This window comes from Ciconia boyciana, chromosome 2 (genome assembly GCF_034638445.1).
Source record: "Ciconia boyciana chromosome 2, ASM3463844v1, whole genome shotgun sequence".
In the NCBI taxonomy this organism is placed as follows: Eukaryota; Metazoa; Chordata; class Aves; order Ciconiiformes; family Ciconiidae; genus Ciconia; species Ciconia boyciana.
In genome coordinates, this window is record NC_132935.1 from 103,721,135 (window position 1) to 103,743,558 (window position 22,424).

The following is a 22,424-nucleotide window of genomic DNA, read 5'->3' on the forward strand; positions in this document are numbered from 1 at the left end:
AAAACCACTTTAGATTAGGACATATTTCTACAAGTGGCATGTGGTAGTATGACATTCTATGTTGATCAAAGCAAATGTGTGTTTACTGTACCCTAGAAGTCGTGTGGTGTTTTCTATGAAACTGTAAAGCAGTTAGTTCTAAAATGCTACTGAATGAAAGCAACAGCAGCTCTTTTTTCCCCACAGTTCAGGACATGCCCAGACACTCAAAGCCATTTTGTTCCTTTTTTGACCTACAACTTGCTCTGCATTTTCAAAAGGCTTCATTTTTAAACCATAGCAAATCCCATTAAAATTAACCAAAACCTTAAAATTGCTTATGTGGCAAATTAACTTTTCATTATTCTTCTGATTTCAAGGAAGTTACACTAGATGTGACTTTATTCAACTTAGAACTCTGAAGTACTGTCCAATTCTTCCAACTGCATAAAGCTATTAAACCATTTCTAATATTTCACATTTTTATTATTCTGCACCACCTCCACACTTTCTAGAATCCTTCCATAGCACTCTTATCTTAGTTTTCCCAAACCTAGCTAATATTAGCACATTAGTTTCAATTAAACCAACTCCAGTTTGAGAACAAAGTAATTAAGCTCAACAATGATCCCTTCAGTATATTTTTGTTGGCTGCCATAAGCCTTTCAGCTACCATATACACAAAGTGAGTTGGATTCTTCATCATCTAAAAGTTGCACTATGTTACCCTCTTCCCAAGCAGCTTTCAAATTCCACAATCTCTCCACAGCACTACTGGTGTATCATTTCTTTATGTCCACCTGCTAAACTCTCATCCTCTCTCACTACCCCTGCTACCCTTGAAATCTTTGCCCATCTTCTTCTGAAGAGTCTGAAAATGATGTGAAGAAGAGTGATGCAAAAAGAGAGAAGCAGTATCCCAAAACAAATTTTCATAGCTTGAAAAAATGATCAGTGGAAGCAATAAGCCTTCTACATGTATTAACAAAAATTAGTCAGTTAAAAAGCAAGCAAGAGAGGAAGAAAGAAGTAATCAAAAACATGAAAGAATGGACTTGAAAGAGAATGAAGGAAAAAAAGGCAGAAAACCTAAAAAGCTAAAAATTAATTATATGAAAAACAATTGTTTTCTTTAGTATTGAAGCTATACACTAAGATGTACATTTTTTCCTTTCCTTTTTTTCTTTACAAAGTTACTGTTTAAATACTCAACTACAGTTGAAAATTTACAGTGTATATTGTGAATGTTTTGAATCCTTTTGACCTCCTGAAATGCCTGTTTTGGGGAAGAGATAACTCTTTAAAATATGTGAACACGTTTTACTACCAAATTATATATTAAAAAAGAAGTAGTAGTATTCTGATCTGTTTGAAAATCCCAATGATAGTAAAACATATAAGCAAAATATAGTAGCAAAGTATGAAGGAAAAACCATGAAATAAATTTGTTAGGTTAAGTTTATTTCTAGAAAGAACATCACACAATAAGACAACAGACAAGCAATTTCCCTTAAATGTTAAAATCGCCTATTTGTATTTCAAATATCTATATCCCAGTAAAACTCAATAGTCAGAAACAAACAAGAATTTGCGGTGTCAATAATCCAGGGATTGTAATCTGTATTTAAATTTGATACCAGTTTTTTGTAGGTTAGGCTTTTTATTAGAGAGTAATAATAGTATTGTGTTTTAATTAAAACATAGTAAAACTACAGAAATGACAACTTTTTTCATTAATATAGGAGGAATGTGGGGAAGTTCCTGTGCATAATTTATTATAGAACTCTTCATCATAGACTCTGGCCAGCTGTGGCCTGTTACTGCAGCCCTGTGCAGACACATGGACAGGCTTAGGTACCCCTCTGGCAATCACTGGTGATACCAATTTTGATACATTTTTTCAGACTTTTGTCACATTATTTTTGTATAAGAAAATACACAACAGAACATAGTCTTACTTTTTCTAGAATGACAGTAATCCCAGTCATTACCATTTCTTAAGTTCCTCTTTAAATAATAAATAATCCCTTTAAGTGGATTATTTAAAAGCCAGAGAGAGACAGAGAAGGTTGTTTGCTGTAACTTCCCTTCAACTTCATTCAAAAAACTTATTTCTTATTAATTACAGATTTTGCCCTTTGATACAGAACTAAGCAAGCTATTGTTGTCTTGGATAAATTATACCAGGAATACATTCACAAGATGTTCTGTGACTTGCAAACATGCTACTCCTTTAGTTTATAGGATCATGAGAGATTTACTAAAAGCTTCTGCAAAGTGAAATATAGCCTTCTGACAAGAATTACGCCTTTGTCTCTATTCTAAGCTGCTTGCATATGAAAGTGAGGATGAACTCATCCATGTATGCCATTTTCTCTCTGTTACTCCTGTTGTGCAATGCAAGCATGTCTTCTATGGCTGTAGAGGGGGCTTGCACCACTCTTCAGCAGTGCTGAATGGAGCTAAGGGCTCCCAGTGTCCCCCCCAGTCCTGATCCCAGGGCATGCAAATCCCAGAAGCCCTGACTGCAAGGGGAGCATACTTTCTGGAGTGCTTTGGCACTCTGGCCCTTCTCTAATTCCCATTAGAGAACATATCATAATGACTATGCCTCCTCTCCTACCCATGCCCATCCATTTACCTTGGAAAGATATCCAGACTTTCAGGGAACAGGGTGATCAGGTTATTCAGGGCAGGTCCAGGCTGTATTTGGAGATCAGGGCTCTGAGGAGCAATGCAAATGTTCCTGCCTTGAGATGAATACTCAGTTTTACTCTCTCTTAGTTCCCAAACAGATCAAGCCTAGTGCCATGTGCCTGATGTTCGAAAAGTATCCATTTTGATTAAAACCAAAATATTTTATGAATCAAAGCACACCTTAAAATGAAAGAGCAGAAGAATGGGGAAATTTATGAACACGGAAAATGACAAATTTAAGATACCACTATTTTTACTGATGAAATACAGAGCCATTAGGAATAAAAGAGCAGCTAAAAAGATGCTCACCATCCTACTCCAGTGAAATGTCATTAATAATCAGTCTTAATACAGGAGATAGGACTTCAGTAAGGTCCATGTTGCTGCCATTAGTGTTGTGCTGCAATTAATCCGAGAGAAATCTCAAAGAATATCCTGAAGTAGGAGAGAAATTATTTTAAAATTTGTTTTGATTATGCTCAGCTTATTTATTCAAGATTTTGTCAGCAAGAAAGCATTGCTATTTTTCAGTCATTGACAAAAGAGGAGTTATTCTATTATCATTCCTCAGTCATAAGTCTGAGCAAGGATTACAAAGTTTGGGAAACAGAGAAAAAGAATCCTTTAATAGATTGAATTGACAGGAATTTTTTTTGTGTGTTTGCTCTTATAATGTAGATAGACAGTAATTCCTGATTAAAAGGCCTATAATAAAAGGATTACCAAAGTTAGCATGACATTCAAAAAGACAATCGAACCTTTTTCTCTAAGCATTAGCTCACATAGTTGTACTACTTTGAATAAAAATGAATCTTGACAACAGGAAGAATATAAACATTGGAATTGCTTATTATTTCTCTTGTGCTCACTGGAATCTATATACAATACAAAACACTAACAGTCAGCCGACAGAGGACGCCAAGAGATTTGACATAATGGGTAACTGGATTATCTTTCTTTTGTCCAGGTGTTACTGTACAATACGAAATCTGCATGTGAGTCCAAAGAAAACTATACGTTGACATTGGGATGCTGCATGCAAATGTGGGTCAATTACCTATGCACTTCTCATTGAAGTATATGTGAATATTCAGTTGCTCCACTTTAATAATGAGCAAAGTGGGTGTTAGGAAGAAGTTCTGCAGGTAAAACCTTAATTTCGTCAGAGGAAACACCTAATTTGGCCTTTGGTGGGTTTCCACAGTTTCCACTCATTATTATTCTTTGGTTTTTCTGTGTTCACAAAGTCTTGCTGGTGTTACAGATTTCTTGTACTTGAACATGATTGTGAACAACAGAGTTGTCCATCAGGCCACAGATCAAGGTGCAGTATTAATCAGAGCAAGAGTCAAGATTTGTTTGGTTCAGTGAGATTAAGCCTGCTCACTGCTTAGCATGGTAAATGCTGATCTGCATTGATCATTAAGTTGTGGCCAGCAATCTTTTCAGTTCCTCAGGACTGCTACATTCAAACACACTTTGCACAGAAATCTTTAAAAATAACAAAACCCCAACCCCCCAGTCAAAACAAAAGAAAACTCTCATTACTTCCAACTCCCTAACCTCTGGAGATTTTGTTAAGATATTTTTAGATCTGTGGGTGAAAAATGGCAGAGTGGTGCAAAGTATCAACACAGATGAATTATCCTACATGTCTGACAATTTTTTTGGTCTGCTTGCAATTTCAGATTTTCCAGCAAAGAAATTGGTTCAGTATCTCTTCCAAACATTCTTGCTACTTGACATAGTGTTTTGCAAAAAAATGATGAAAACACAGTCCATGCCATAGGGGACAGATGATTAAAAAGAAAAGAAGCTTTGAGCTGTTACTTCTGTGTCATTCAAGAGTAAAACCACTGTAAATACTATTAAGATTTTACAAAAGTGTATATGAAATCAGAATCTGTTACAAATATCAGAAGTAGAGAGACAATAAAACATCAAAGAGGAATGAGTAAAGGGGAAAGAGAAAAAAGGTAAAAAGAACTTTTGCGATGGACTAATGGTAGCAGAAAGCAGAATTACTGGTTCTTAAGGTAATGGGAGAAAATACTCTGTTTCATAGTATAGCATGTTCCAAAATACAAATATTTTTGTGGACACAATTTAAACTTGATACAATAGATTTATTATAGCTATTCATCTATGCGAGTGCTTTGGTAGACATGTCATTTTAAAAATAGCTTCACAGATATTAAAGATGTCTTGAATTTATGAGTTAGTAAGATCTATCCTATAAGTTACATGTATCTAATTACATATCTGCAGTTTAAACAAAGCATCATCATTGCTGTTGTGGCAATGCACAGGATCTTAACAAGCTGCAGGTGAAACCGCACTATTCGTTGTGGAGCATATGTTTGCTTTACAGAGTCCATGCTGACTACTAAAACATCCCAGCTATTTCTGCAAAGCAGCAATGGGGTAGGCTTCCAATAGAAACTAGTACAATGGGTCTTTTCTAGACTAACTGAGATAGCAGCATGTACTAACCAGCTGCCACTTTCTGAAACTCGTTATAGTTTAGCAGCTAAGTTGGTAACTGATTCCAAATCTTTAGCTGCTGCTTCTGAAATGCTGGACTGCATTTCAATCTTCTGCATCTTGTTAGCAGCTCTATCTTCATCATTGCACTGGCCAACAAACGCCCAGATTCAAAGTTTAATTTCCACCAGTAGATATAGTAAGCATCCTTTCTTTTTTTTTTTTTTTTTAAATCTGCAGATCCATTTTTCCAGAAAACATGGTTATTGATTTTTTATTCCTATTCCTATTAATCAAGTGAAATATCTTTCCCACTCCTTATTCCAAAAATCTAAGGAAGTGATCATGAATCATTTTTGCTGGCAACACAAATTCCTTGAAAATAGAAGTTACTGTCCATATGCCAGTAAAATTTGCCTACCTTACAGAAAATCAGAGATTAATTAAGCTTTTTCATCTTCTCACATTGAGCAAATCTCACATAACAAAATATTTCAAAAGACACATTGAAAAAGATCTTGTTGAAGTAATTCCTTCTAAGAAGAAGTGATCATTATCTGGAGGCCATCTCCTTCTACATCAATTCCTATATGTATATAGATTTCCACAAGGAAATCTAAAGGTACGTATGGCTTATGCCACAAGCACATACAGGCACAAACGTTCAAGGGGACAATGCACTCTCCTCCCCCAGATTATAATGGCAATGACATTACGTGAACCTGATTTTAAAATATGTTGTATTTTTTGCATACTCCCTTTAACCTTTAGTAAAACTCTGTCCTCATACACACTCAGGCAATGTTGGCTGATCTAAGCAACACTGTTTTAACATTAGCAAATGTATACAGGCAGAGTATGAAATCACTGAAGGGGATTCATGGAAAGAATGGGTAATATTATAAAGAAAATGTGGAAAAGTAGGGAAAACGTATGCAGAATTATTCACAAGGTGAAAAGGGGAAACAATTTCAGGCACTCAGTTTCAGAGATAATTCAGAAGAACATTTTAATAGACCGATTTGATAAATAATATCAAGCTTACATACATAAAAGGTGCAGTAAAAAAACATACTCAAACATACTCCTGGAATAAGATGTGTTTTGAGCTGTTCATACTTCAAATAGACACACATATGTTAGTAATCACACCATACCCATTCTCAAGTTCATATGCATTCTGCTGTGTTCCAGAGGTTTATCTGATGGACTCACTATGAAAAACATGTATGATATAGAGGGTGGGATCTGATAACATCACTAACAAGAAAAAGTAGTTCTTACAAAGCAGTTCCAGTACTTCCAAAGTCCAAACATTAACTAAAGACTGTTTAAAGAGGCTCCTGAGAAGCAGAAAAGGCTTTCCAAATGTAAAACCTAATCCAGAAGAGACAGTTCAATGCCCCAGTCTGTCAGCTGGGAAAGCTCAGCTTAGAATTTAGGAAAGCCTAACTACAACCTTCAGATAATTGGTAAAAGTCACAGCCTCAAGAAATGAAACAGTATCATCTCATCCATGAAAACAGGGCAGGCAATGTTTCAATAATAGCTGAACACTTGTGTTCTTATAAGGCAATGCAGGGCAATGAAGAAAAGGCCAAGAGAAGTCCATAACACAGTAGCGAATGGAGCTCTGTCTTATGATCCTTTTGTTTTATGCTCTGGAAAGTACCATCTTCTTTTAATTGCATATGTTTAGCTTGATTCTTCATACAGTTGTTTATGACACATTCATCTCAGCAATGGGAATGAAAAAATAAACACTGGATATTTTTACTGCATATTTGAATAAGAAAAAATACTCAGAGTAATGTGAATGCCTTTAGGACACGGGTGAAAGAAATTCTTGTCAAGACACACAATGATATACCATCTAGATCCATTTTGTCTGACAAATTCATAAACTAATCTGTTTTGGTCTTTCATCAAGAAAGATGACTTTTCCCCAGAACAACCTGGATTCATGAAGAAGCAATGTCTGTGAGTGTTTCTGTGAAAACAATAACCATGAATGGTTTTGAACAGTTTTTATAAAACAGGGTTCAGTACAAACAGTGGAGTAATTATTGCCTTCCTCTATCTTTCTTTTAAGAAATAAAGATAGCGAATCTTTTCTCGTAATAGGCAGAGCTCATTTACAGAGAGAGTGGGTATGAGAAACAACTGGTTTGGAACATTCTGCTATAACTGCAAAGTTAAAACTCAAATGCACCACTTTTTCTTAAAAAGGCATAGCAGATAAACTAGGGCTTACAGCACTGCAGTTACACTTTCCACAGAGGAATTCTAATACTCACAAAGCTCTTATCAGCTATTACTAGTTCTAACAAACACCAAAGCAACATGTAGCCTTTTTCACTTAGTGATACCAGATTAAGTCTAATTCCTACACAACAGCAAAAGAGAACTTGGAACATTAGCAAAAACAGTTCACCACCTAAAAGTATGATAAGATAAAGTGAAACTAAGAGACTCAGCGATCACAGTATCAAAAAAACTCAAAGGAATTGCTAACAGACAAGCAAAGGTGCAGAGTGAAACAAAGATGTGAGAGAAGGGTGTATTAATAATGGACTGGAAAAAACAACCTCTTAACTAACCATTTACCTGCCTAACATTTACCTTGGAGGATTGATATGTATTTCTTGAGAAACATTTAACCTACGAATTAATGTCTGCTTCAGTTCTATAGCAACATGACAATGACTAAGGAAAAAAGAAATCTCCAAAAGCTGTTGGTTTCCACTTCTAGGACATGAGCATGGAGATCAGAGCAGAGCAGGGACATTGTTCCTGATACCCTTGTGCTTGAAAAATCACTAGAAGTTGAAATCAGCTTTTCTAGAACACTGACAGAGAAGAAGGGATCAATCAATAAATTTCTTAAGGCTGGACAAGATACAAGAAAGCTTATAGGCATGTTTTCTGAAAGAACATTGAGAATTGAATGCTGAAGCCTGATCAAGTTTTGGAGCAGCTTCCATTCATCACTGTAGGACTGCAGAAATCCCACTCCTCTCTCAGACTCTTTTTGAAAACCTCTTATTAAGCAGGAATTATATCTGCAACTAGCATTCTAGATCAGTTAATGTCTACCCATGTGAAAGTTTATATATTAAGTTCTGATTTGGATGGCTACTTAGGAAAAATATCATCTTGCAATTTTTAACTTTGTTTTTATCTCAGTCTACCCATAAATCTTATTTACTACTGGTATTACAATTGCTTTATTGTAATTAAAACAACTGAACAACAAATTAAGTTTTCTATTTCACCTGTTAAACTCCTGAATTCATGAAGCTGCTGTCTCATTTTCTCCAAAGACAAACAGGCATGAAACAGTAATTCATGTACTGCCGTAACTCTGCTTTATGCTTTTCATATGCTGCCTGCAGGCACACTGAATAGGAATAAAAATTGGAACACAACACCAACAGATCTTGTTCTGTTCTCTGTATCTATGCTTTTAGCTCCCACACTCTGATTATTTGTTACAGCTCCTACAGCTTTGGGAAATGACAGACTCACAGATACTGTGAACACAGCAGCCCTCCTCCCTTCAGGGTCTCATTCCCAGGGTGAAGGGAAGAATGGCAGAGCCAGCACGCTGTTCCCTCCCCATTTCAGAGGCTGAGATCAGTGGCCCATGGAGAATTTCATACCAAGGAAGTTACAAGCAGGTGTTATTAGGAAGTCTAATGACAACAGTGGATGAAGACATATAATTTCATTAACTAAGATTCTGCGTTTTATTAGTATATTGTATTACTGTCCTCTATATCACTTTGCTTCTTACAGCAAAGAAGGGAAGCTTCTTCCTATAAAAGCAAAGTGATTCTATATCCTGCATTGCCTCTTTTCCTCTTGTTAACCAGTGGGCACAAAAGAACTTTCTTCTATCTCCAAGTTCCTGTTTGCAAATGAGGGAAATATCCTATCACCTCCCATACCAACTGGAAAGTGTATGGGCACCGAGAACTCAGAAAACAGCTCGCTTTCTGCATGTCCTCAGTACCAAACATATCATTATCTTCTCAAAATGGAAGTTTCCAAGGAAACGAGAAGAAAAGAGGATATGAGAAATGTAAATGTAAAAGAGCAAAACAGAATAAAAAGTCTGGTGGTTTTTTTTTTTTCCCCCAAATTTACATATACATGTACACTGTTATTAAGTTTCAATTATGATCCATGGGCTTATCATTTCATTAATTTATTAACTGTAATAGTTACTTGGATTGCCAAGATCAAGCCTCTATCATGCTAATTGCATATTCACAAAGGAATTCCTGTTCTAAAAAACGTATTATCTACATAGACAATATAGACAATAAGAAACGTCAGCCTCATGTTGACCGAACTGAAAAAAAAAGAAAAATTACATAAATTGTAAAAGTCATAGAGGAAATCTGTATCAGAGTCAGGAACTGAACACAGATCTCCTCAGTATATAGCTAATTGACGTAAAGACTATGAGACAACTGCATCCACTGCAGGCTCCCTGCTTGAAAATGGCTTCCCCAGAAATTTATAGTGTAGCTATAGTTTTATTGTTTATTGTAATAACATGGTGTATTTTCAGCAGAGGTGTCCTGTTTTGCACTTTCTTAAGAAAGTCACCAAGCTATCTTGACTAATATTGTTTTTCTGATGATCTTTTGTTAAGGCTTTGAAATAGACCCCTAGGTCTGAACATAATTTAAAACATACTGGGCTGCAAGTTCAAAACAAACAAAAAAACAAACCCAAAACAGTAAGGAAGGAAAGCTGCATTTCCAGATAGTCTTTACTTACTACTAGACAAGGACTGTTCATCCAGCTTTGAGCAGAAAATTGGACCAGATGACCTTCTGCAGTCCCTTCAAAGCTGAGCTATCCTATAGTCTTAAGAGATTCCTGTTTTCGGGTATGTTTTCAGAAGTCACTTATGATTTAATTTACATGGAACATCTTATTACTGGCTTCCCTCGGACTAAGTGGAAAGGCAATGGCATTGTGACCTGTAAAATCACTCCCAATCCCTATTGTTGGCAATTATTTTAATCTGTTCTCTGCTGGGATGTACATGTTATTTTGTTTGGATGAAAGCCCATGATTAAGAAAAAAAAGACATGGACCTGGAGAAATAAAGCCTCAAACTCTAAAACTCGTAACAGAAGAATGAGAATTCTTAGTTTGTACAGACTGCTTTTCATGTGTTGCTCTCAAAGCACGTGACAATGAGAATCCTTTCACCACTGTGCCTGCAGCCAAAACCCCCCCACAACAAAACAGGTTTTTTAATATGAAGGCTTTCCTCAAACAAAGCATTTTGATGCAGTTTCCACTACATAAGAAAAACTTATTTAAGCTATTATTAGCAGCAGAACATATATTAGTGCAATTGTATATACCTTTACCTTGTCACGAAATGCATAACTAAAAGCAGCAAAACCTATAGCTCACTGATGGCTAGTTAATTACTTGCCATTAATAGATCAATAAATGGCTTTGATCCTGATTTGTTTAAACATGTTAACTGAGCAATTTCTACCCGAGAAGGAATCATGTTGTAAAGTGATGTGATCCCCAAGAGGCAAAAAGGTGGAAAAGCTGAGTTGCTGCACTGCCTTCTTCGTTATCTCTGTTCTCTTTGATGCAATTTAAAACAAAAGGACTAGTCTATTTTAAATGGTTACTTAAACATCTGAAAGGTGTAAAGGAAAAGTTCTGACCTAGAAAAGCACCTGTGGTCAAGGCCACAAATGCTATCCTGCTCCCATGAAGTCTACAGAGGTTTTACCACTGACTTCAATACAACCAGGATTCCACTTCCTGAAGAATAAAAAAATGATTTTTTTTTTTTTTTCATTTCTTTGTGTGTGCACCATAATGCAACGGTTTATATAGAAAGCTCTGTGGTGGAAGAAGCCACATGAGTACTTGGAGCTGTGCTGTGAGATGGAGAGGTGTCATAATATATTTAGCAAATAAGGCAATCCTCCAAAAAAAAGGAAAAAGAAATAGAGAAAGATATGAAAAAATAGTTCCTTAGCTTAGAAACCATACACTGAAGCCAAGAACACATAGCTTAGAAAGAAAATATATTGGCCTCTTCCCCACTAACATACAAATCATTGCTGTGCTATGTGTACAAACCATTACAGGTGTTATGCAAACAATGCGGTGTGATTTTTTTGTTACTGTCTAGGTCAAAATGATCTGCATTTGTTGTTTCTTTTTCTCACTTAAAGGAAAAAAACCTACCTCACAGAATATCTCTGGAAACTCGCTTTCCAGACCAAAAAACTGGTTTATAAACAGTTTCTAAGAGAATTTATCTTTCCATATAAAAGGTGAAAACATTAAGAAAGAAGTATCTGCAAAATACACCCAAATATTTCTAAGAAGCTTAAAAATGCAAATATCTGGAATTGATTATTCCCTAAAGAAATTTTTAGTAAGTTATTCTTTTGTGTGCTGTTTAATTGTTCTTTTAAATCTAGAAGCTAGGACAAACATCTGCAATTACAGTATATATTTCTTTTATCATAATATAAATATATACTAACAAGTACAATTTGGTCCTGAAATAATAGGCTTATATATTTCAAGAAGGAGAATCTAACACTATACTCTGTGTAAACTATGAGCTTTCTATGCACATTATCTCCAGCTCCATCCCTAAGTAAATTCGCCTTCTAAATACTTGCCCAAACATACATCCATATACTACTTTTCTGAAGCGTATGCAAGCAGGGAGCTTGTATCCATCAGCAGAATCTAATCACAATACTTCTAGTTATGAACATGATTCAGGATCTTATACATTAAGGCCCAAGAAAGAAGAAATCATTTTCCACTTTGCAGAGCCTCTGTGCTATGCTAAATTAAGCAAAATAATAGCAACAGAGACAAACCGTGCATTAGAAATAGTTCAAAAACAGCAGGGAGGAGGGAGAGGAGTAACAAGCATTACAGTATCTATTAACTAACGGAATGCTTATGGAAATAGGGATAAGATGCACATGCATGCCAAATGAATCCTTATCTATAGCACCATAAGAAAATATACTGAAATAAATTCATGAGGGGAAGCAGATTAAAGTATAACGCTGTAAGCATCCAGCCATTAGTTTCATCTGAAATGCATTTTAATTGCTCCTATCACAATGAACTCACTTCACAATCACAAAAATGTGTTATACGTTTCCACTTATAACCCAGTCTTCGTTAAGTACCATTAAAGATTTATTTAACATCAAATGCTATCATATACAATTAGAGCACAGATAAAGTACTAGGTGCATATTAAAAGAGTTTCTAAAACTGAATTCCTTCTTTATGTGCTGTTTTACTGATTCTGGAACGACTAATGCTTTTGTCTTTATCAGTTACAGGTAAGACTTGTTGAGGAGGCACCTATAGCAAGCAGTACTAGGACTGTTCTCTTCCAGTAAAGCTACACAGCAAAAGTAGGAACTTATAATGAATCTACTTGTAGGTAATAGCATATCATATTTCTCACACAACCACATTACTGACCATGCCAATCTCTACAATGTGTAAGGCATCTGATTACCCACAAATACTCTGTGTTTAAGAAACTGTTTCAGAGATATTACTTGGAAAATTCCAACCCTCATTCAGCCAGTGCCCTTGCTGACTGTAGCATACGAAAACTGACAACCAGAAAAACAGGATAAAGTTCAAAGCAATTTTTCAATGCCTCTGTTGGTTAAACTTTCAAAGTTACGCTGTTTATGAAAAGCCTCCTGCTTTAAGGAGCAACAGACCTGAGACAAGAATGCACAGACTTGTGGTGCAACAAAGCTCATTTTAGTAGTAAGCAAACACGCAAAATTTCCTAAGAAAATAATTTCTTTTGTATTTTCATTTATTTACCTCTTTGTGAACTTTAATGAAGGATAACAAAGAAGTATGTTCACTGAATGGACTGGTCTAACAGCAATACCTGTTGAATTGTTCAGATAAAGTTCTTTAACACTGTATTTAATTGATATCCCATTCTCAGCCTACCTGGTGTATTCAGCAGCCGGGACATCTTGCAAGAATACGAGATAAACTGCTCGCAGTATTCAGCACTACTGGTAATGGCAGAAATTTGGTCCATCGTTGCACTGTAGTTGAGCTGCAGTACAGATAACTTCTCCAGGTTGTTGCTTCCCACAGAAGTCTGCATTTGTAGATCATGGTACACAGTTGTCCAAACTTTATCCTCTGAAAGGGAGGGGAAAAAGACAAGACAAGAATTGGTAAAGGACAGACAGCAGAACTGAATTAAAAAAAATCTAGGCCTTTGACAAAAGATAAAAATGTTCTGCAAGATATTTTTTGAGGGGGTAGTGGGGAAGAAGGGCATTGCACATGAAAAGTCATCACATGAGAGCATAGTTCCAACAACTATGAACTGATGAAAGGAAGAAACCCTGATTGCCTTTTTAGTTTTGATAACCAATATACTGTGTGAAGAGACTTCCTTGAACAACTGATGCTAATAGTGACATATGGAACTAATAAGGATTAGCTTTGATCAGAAATTGATTAGAAGGACACAAGGCTGATGCACTAAAGATTCAAGGTTTCTATGTGAGGAAAATTCACTGTGCATGGTAAGTTGCTGTGGGCTGGAGAACAACATGGCTTTGCAGTACTGTAACAACAGGAATGCACCAGGTTCTTATGTGACTACATCATTTAGTGATTAATACTGAAAACACTGCAGTTTATCAAGGTTTCTACATTTTTACCCAAGCTGTGTTCCTAGAGTAAACCAAAATTACTGCTTATTGAGACTTGAATATTTTACAATAGCAGCACTGTATGACCTCACTGATTGTGGTTATGGTATGGATATCAACGTAAGAAATAGTAGAAGTAGGAGAAAATGGAAATACAAAAGCTTCTGTTTAGTTGTGAAAAGACAAAAGGAAGGGGGAAGGACAACCTCATTTTGGTGATAAGAAATATAGCAGCATTGCCTGAATCTCAACACTTCCCACAGCCTAGTGCGCATGCAAAAAGTGTGTAATATCCAGGCTACAACAGACTCTGTATGCATTATAATGCTTTAAACTACTGAACAGCAAGTCACTAGAAGTGTTACTGTGTGCCATTTGTCAGTAGTTACCAGAGGAGATTTAAGATGAGATAACATAATAATGAAACAACACACTCCACACTCCTCTTGTTGGAAGATTTGTGGAAGTTGGAAGGTAGTTTAGAAAGGAAATAAAGAAAAGGCACAGACATTTTCCTGCTATAGAGGAACCGTTACTTTTTCTTAGAGTGACATTCCACAGAACCAAAATGAAAAAAATATTATCTGAGAAAGACATAGGGTTTCAGAACTAAAACAATGAAGATTCAGTCAATATTGGTGATACTGTCTTCCTGTAAGAATACTATTCTATCACTTAGGTGTGAAGAACTTTGAAATTCAAGTTGACTAGCTACCAGTGTAAAAACAACACTATCATCTCAGCTGATACTTACTACTCATAATGTCCATCTCAAATAGCCAAGGACTGAAATACGTCAATCCTCCCCTGTGTTAGTACGAAAGACTGACAGTAAATAAAACCCCCAAAATTCTCTTTTTTCTGTAGATTCTCCTTTAGCATATTACCACAAAGATTCCTAGAAGTTCAGGTTTTGTCACTAATACTTATCATATATAGTTCTTTTACATTTTAAGTTGTTTTCCTGTTTTTCTTTTAAATTTTCTTTCTGTTGTTTTATATACTTCTACTACTGAGGGACAAGTCAAAGAAATGTGTCTTGGACTTGGAATAGGAAATGCGGAACTTTAAAAAAATCTGTAAGAATCTATTCTGGTGCCTTGAACTGTCTTGCACAAAAGCCCTGTTTCCCGGATGAGCCAGCCAGGCCTTTGCCCCAGATGGTTCAGCTGTTCCTGTAGAGCAACACCACTGACCACAGTCGTCCTTCCAGAGATGCAGAGACGAAAACATGCCATGCTACTACTTCGCTGTATTTATCACAAAAACAGATTCTCCAGGGAGATCATCTGGCAGTTTCAGAGAATACTAATTCACCTGACAGATGTGCCTTACAGCAATAAAAACCATAAAATATAGTACATAGCAGTATATTTCAATTCATCTATGTAAATCTCATACCTGTTAATGCAAATCTCTCTGAGTCATTCCAAAACTTGTGGCCTGATATTGTGCTTCAATATTTTAACTACATGAAAATACTTTGATAAACTGAGGCATACTCAAAAGCGCTTCAGTACTCCTTCACCAAGTTCACAGAAATGTGCTTACATACACTGATGAGTTTTGGGTGTGACCCAGAGTAAAGTTATCTTTCCGTGTTATGATTATTCTTATCTCCAGGACTCTGTACTCCGCCTTATTTTCCAGTCTTAATTTTCACTGCATAGTGTCAGACTATTTTGGATTACACGGAGTCATGTGGACCCATGTGTTTGTAACTGATATGGTGCAAGTCCTTCTAATCAAATGTTTGGAGATAAGGTAAGCAAAGCAGACGGATCCTCCACAGGGAGTACGCATCACTAGCCAAATGAGATGAAATTCAGCAGGTGATGCAAGATGGTTATTATTTTAACATTCATATCCTTAGTCCAAAGCTCTATATCAAACACAATACTATTCTTGCACCAAGAAAAAAAATAATTTAAAAAAAAAAAAAGCAGGGGAAAGGAAGAAGAGGAATTCTTATTTCTCTATTGCTTTAATCCCACGCCCAAGTACTGAGGAACAATTTATAATGGTCACCTGCCAAGCTATATAGAGAATACAACACAGAGCCTGTTGAGAGCCTGGGATGGAAGTTTACTGCAGATTCATTTCCAAGAAAGGATCGAGATAGTTTATATGTTCACTGACAGCAATGTCTCATTTTTGGCAGAAAACACTGTACATGTAAGAGCTCTAACATGTTAGTAGCGCATATACTAGGCCAGTTAGAGCCTCCTCTTGGATTTCTGAGCCAGCAAAGACTCCTAGACTAGCCATGAGGAAGCCATAGGAATGTCATTAGCAACAGGAGCTGCGTTAGCCATTATATCTGTGAAGGGTGTTCCTTTTGGATACTGGATTCTAGCAAATGTAGCCCTGACACTTCCCCTCCCAGTGAGGGAGTTTCAGGCTTTACTGTGGCACAGTGTATGAAAGAAGACAGAAATGTACTCGTGGATGGATCTAGGTTGCCTTTATGTCAGTCAAACCTACCCACTGAACCACTTCAGGATCTTTCTGCCGAAGTACAAGTACTACTAATAGAAAAAAGTTTGTTGCACCTTGTAATGTATCTATTTATAAATATACATAGATGTGCATAAAGTCAATAACCATTTCTAGAAAGGCATCTCAATCTCTTCCTGCTGTCTAGAAGATGATGGGACATTAATTAGGGTATACCTGGCCAGTTACTGGAAGGAAATCTAGCTCCCATTTCACCTGCAACTAACTTGTTGACAGACTGGCTCAAATGACTGAAGAGCACTTGATCATAGTAAGGAAAAATTTACTGGCTTACCAGTGCACAGGGCACTCCCATTGGCAAGCCTGAAATCAGTTATGTCAGAGTCACTATGCACATAGGATAGAAGCAAGGGACACACAGAGGCTAACAATTCCGTGACATTCAGCAAGCTGGCTTGTCTGAAATCTGGAAGCTGAATGATCTGTGTCCACAGGTCAGGCACAGAGAGAGTGTTGAGGAATAGTCATGGCTGGTGTACAAGTAGGATGCTCCTTGTCTGGGTGGGGGATTTTGCACTCTTCACACATTTTTCTGATTTAACTAAAAAGCCCTGCCATGAGGCAGGGACTGAGACAGTCTAGAATGACAGGATCTTTCCTTGGCTGGAAAAACACACTGACAGCGTAACATGGACACAGCCAAAAATCCATCTCTGCTCCCCACCAAAAGCAGACTTCTGCATCTCATACAGTTATACTACCAAGGCTGGCCTTAAGATGTCTGGAAAGGCTTAAAGGAGAAAGTTGACAGGCAGGAATCTCAACCTTACATATTGCGTGCTGATTACAAACTGCTTTTCCACTTTTACTCTTAACTATTTGTTAATGTGATAATACTTCCCAAGGAAATCAACTAGACATTTATAGCTTGAAAATAATGCCAACTTCTTCATTTATGGTTCCAGTTTCTCAGAAACTGCTTGTTAGTTGAGATGATTCTTCAAAAAGATTGAATCAGTAACCTGCTTGCAGCCAACTTCCCTTACAGAAAAGGTAATGCAGATAATTCAAACTATCTCAAATATCTGTATCATCACAATTTATGGACTTATTCTCATGTAGCTGAGAACAGAATGTGGTAGTCATAGTTAATATATCAAAATCTGCAAGAAAAGCTACCCCACATTCTCTGTCAATAGTACACAGAAATCTCATTTAAGGTACACAGAAGTGAAAAATCTGTCCTAGTTAACTGTAATTTGATATATACTCCTGGCAATTACAGTCACCACAATATTGGTATGAGTATTCTTCTAATATACTGGCAATTATTTTAAGAAAGCATAACATATGGCTATTTCTAACCACAAGTGTTTAGAGACAATTTGTTGGTCAGACCTGTGTATATGACTTCTATACAGCCAAACACACCTATAAAGAGCAGACATCGCTTAACAATTATAATGCTGTTAAGTAGCACCATCTATAAAATACTCTATGTGCTTATGACCTCTGTTATTCAAATTAAAAACTATATTAAAATGAATTCCTGCTGAGAGTAGTTATTAATAATTTAAGGATAATTATAGTATTCTCATAATATTTCTTTATCACAGACGTATTAACAGGAAGTTAAAAGCTAATGTTTAAAGAAAATCTAAGTATGTTTTACATTACAAAAATGCAATAAAATTACAGAAAAGGGTGTAAGAGAAATTTAAAGGAGAGGAAAAAAAGGGTTTTTTTTCAATATTGCATGGGACAGTCGCAATCTCCTGGGGGCTCTAATAATGTACTTTTGCACCTTAGCCCACTGTGTAGTGTTTTCTTTGAGGCTGGTCAAAATACCCTAGTCCAATGAATAGTCCAGTCAGCCAATGTAAGTGCTGGGCTTTGCCTTGAATTTGAAACTCATATAGAGCCACAGAACTTTGGGAAAAGACATGGCAGTCAAGCAAAAAAGTACACAGTAGAAATCTTCACGTTTATGTACAATTCATGCTCATGATCAATCTCACATCATTAGCTCATAAAACCCTGGAGACTTCTCAGTTATGATGTAGTTTAGGGAGCTAGGCTGGATAGCGATAGATTTTCTTTTGATACCACAGTAACATTGAGAAGACAAGAATTAGCTGATCTGCTGACCCACCTGAAGAATAGATTATACAATCATAATTAGGTAAAGCATCATTGTTAATCGGACTAACTGCATTCCATTTTTGCCCAAAGTTAATCCTATGCACAGATTTCAATTCATTTCAGATGTATTGAAAGTTGGAGCAGTCTGCATTATTCCATTATTAATTTATTCTAAGAAATACTGATTTTTAAAAAGATCACTTAAAAAGCCCCCAAACACTTCTTAGCCCCATTGTAAGAAAATTATTTACTTGTGAAGTCTCAGAAAAGGAATTCTGTCATTGAGATGAGTGCTATAAATTTGGGAGGGATCCACTACACTTTCCTGATACACAATGCTGTTGAATCCTAGTTTTAAGTGGAGAAAAGAATTAAATGTTGATTTGCAGTAAGCTGTTTTTGTAGCAAACTGAACCAGAAAAGTAATGTATGCATTGAAAACGTAGCACCTGTCCCACTCTGTCCTCCCTCTTCCCCTCTAACTGTCCATATTTTAAGACAAAGTGGCTTTTGCCCTCGGTGGAAGAGACTGGATACTTCCCATAGACATGGAAGCAAAAGAGCTCCTAACTGCATTCACTAGGCTGATGCTAGCTTTCCCACTGGAGGACAGAGTACCAACACCAGCTAATTGCTAACACATCAGGAAGATAAGGCTCTCCCAGATGACAACTTCTTCATTCAAATGCATTTCTTCTTAGCTCTTTTTTAATGTTATGTAGAGTGTTCCAGTTGTACAGGAAAATAGATATGGAAAAAGTGGTTCTTTCATTATTTTGCTTTTAGCAGTGAAGAAGCCTAATTTTCTTTGACGAGAATGCAGAAAACCAGTAACCATAGATTCTTAATACAACTCGTAATGGTGAAACACTAAGAACAATCTAATTAGATCCAAAATGCTAAGACATTTGATATAGGTATAGAGAAAATAGGCTGCCTGTAATTTAGTCTAAACATTACTCTATGGTGAATCACTTCCTCTCCCACAGATAGATATTACAGTAAGATTAAGTTCATTAATTTAAGAATTACTTTTTTTTTAAAAAAGGGAAATGACCACCTGTTTCCTCAAAAGGAAAGGAAAGTGACATAATTTACTTTGCTGAAAACACCTTTCAACTGCAATGACTTATTTACAGTCCTGCCCACTCACTAGTTGTTCTTCACCAATAAAAAGTGAAATGGTTGACTAATAAAATAATTCATTAATAGATTAGTAATGATTCACTAATAAAAAGTGAAATTAATTTTAAAATTTCCTTGATCACCAGCTATTCAAATGATCAAATCAAATACTAACAGAAGTGATTTTTCCCACTTAATATTCAACATAGTTTGTGAGGGTGGTGATAGTATTTAACACTACTCTAGAACACTAACTATTTAGCAAATACTCAGTTTCTCCCGTTATTGAACTTTTCTCATTCATTTGCTTGGTGCTCACTCAAGCAAGAAAACTTGCTTCTGACAAGCAAATCAAGTAATCTTTGGTAATGATAATTAACTGGAAATAAGTTGGGAAAATAAACTTCAGAAAACATAATGCATGTATTCCACAGGGATGAACATGTTTTTTCCCCTTTTACTTTAATCTACAGTTACAGTTATCACTATTAGAGTTTTACTTTCTTGGTATTAATGGGCTTATGTTCTTAAGATATTCTTTTATTAGATATTTTCAAGAAATCAGAAAACAGTTTTATTTCTCAGAAATGATCATTCTCTCTCTCTCTCTGATGAAATAGATCAGTGGCTTTTTTGATGGACACACTTTCATGACCTAAAATTTGGCTGACAGCCTTGATAAATGTCATCCAGTATGATTACTTTCATCATACTCAACCACACCTTGGTTCCTGGTTGAAGCCTCACAGAAGATGGTTTTGAGAAAACCTGTGCATATCAAATAATTCATATTCCTTTGATGACTGTCATTACAAGTCCAAAAGGAATGACTGCAAGTCCACACCAATATTCATGGTGTGCTTTGTTCATCAGCCATAGGCAAAATGGATGTGCTTAGCAACTTTAACCCTCAAGCTGATGGCATTTCTTCTAGATGGCTGTCTTCTCGATCACTAACATGATAGTGGCTAATTACTTTTTACCCAAAATGTTGCTGGTTGAAATAGTTTTATCCCAAGTCTCTTCCTGTTTGGCACACATATTTGGCACGAACTTGTAGGAAGATGAGCGAGGATAAGCGGCCTGTGCTGATGACCGGTACTACGCTGCTCATACCTCTGATCTGCATCTTCTTTAAACCAGCAGTGCATATTTAGCATTCGGATAACATGGAAGGATGGGATAGTTAGCTGAAAGCTCAGTGAACATAAATGTAAGGCAATACCTATGACAAAGACAGGGGGAAGTCATTTCAAGACGTAATAAAAATTCTATGCATCTCCATCTGCTGCTGGGTGCTCTGCACTTGTTGTTAAGAATTGATGCCTGCGGGCCCTATTGGATTTCTAACTACTATTTGACAACTGTATTGCATCAACATTTAGGAATGCATTTCCTTCACACATGTCAGCCTGGAGATAGCTCTTTACTAGACATCATGATTTTTACCATCCTCAGTGCATTTGTCACTTCAAATTAGATTACTGCAATGTCTTCTACAATATGCTACACTACAAATCACTCAAGAAACTATACAAGACAGCCCATTTAAAAGTGGACTGCCTGCTAGGGAGGATAAAAATTACCATCATAATAATCTCGTATTATGAGATCTCCAATTTTATTTTCTGATAAGAACTTAGTTGGTATTTCAATTTCTGTGAATTGTGGGGGATGGCACCACAACAGTCATTAGCAATGTGATTAAACTAAGCATTTTTTGCAGCAATGTTGTAGACACAAGATCTGATGTATACAATTGATGTGGAAAACAATTACAGTAGACAGTACCCTCTTCACCCTCCTTCCTGAATTTTTTTTGTATCTCTCTCTATGTGTATATATATAAAAGTTTAAAACTATGTATACCAATTTGAAACGAATTCTGCTACGGACTTCAAAAGAGCTACAGTTGGTTTATAAAAATGAAAAATGTAGGTTTGATTGAAGTTAATGAGTGTTTTGACAGTCTCGCCTGAAATTTGCAACTGTCAATTTTGCAGTAAAGTTACTCTGCTGATATGAATTCTATTGCTCTCATCTTACTAATGTAGAAAATGGGGTCTAGATCAGAAAAACCCAATATCCAGAAGAAAAAAAAAGAGTAAGAGTGTTCCTATGGACTGAATTCTATTGAAATCAAAGTCAGTGAGTTTCTTAATCTATTTAGGTGGGGAATAGAATCAATCCCAAAATGTAATTCAATCATTCCTGCAGTAATTTTCTCCTTCTACTGTTCCTTTCATTGTTTCTTCATCAAGATAATAATGACTATTCAAATTTAATCTCCAACTACTGATTGGATATTTTCCTTTTTACATACAGACATTGTCTTCTGAGACAATGAAACTGTACACTTCCCCTTGTATTTATGTAGTCTCTTTCATAACAATTCAGTAAGAAGAAAACTCTACTTATTTTGTGAATTTACTGTGATATTGAATTGAACATAAGCTTATAATACTTTAAATCAATATATAATATATAAAGATGCTTTACAAGATACAGTGGAAAGAAGTGACAAAAATAAAATTTTCAAGGAACCAACTGTTATCAGAGAACTGATAATGAAATGGCTGTTCCAATACAACTTGTTAGAAACCCAAAGGGACATTACTGAAGTGGTAAGCAGAGGATGACTTCTCTGGATTACCAGAGATGATTTCAAACCATTCAACACAGTTGCATGTAAAAAGCTAATGCCAAGAGTATCTCCAGAAACAGAATACAGATCACTTATGCCTTCAAAGAAAAAAGACTGCAGCAACACGAAACATTGTTATGCTGAAAAGCAGTGCCTGG

At 36.1% G+C, this 22,424-nt stretch overlaps 1 protein-coding gene across 1 annotated transcript in view; it reads right to left on the bottom strand.

The window, feature by feature from the left end:
* The window catches only part of CNTNAP2 (contactin associated protein 2), a 1,193,181-nt gene that overhangs the window by 328,210 nt on the left and 842,547 nt on the right, over nucleotides 1–22,424 (bottom strand). Inside the window, exon 13 of the mRNA XM_072853401.1 lies at nucleotides 13,177–13,377. Coding sequence (XP_072709502.1) covers nucleotides 13,177–13,377 — 201 coding nt within the window. The remainder of the gene's footprint in view (nucleotides 1–13,176; nucleotides 13,378–22,424) is intronic.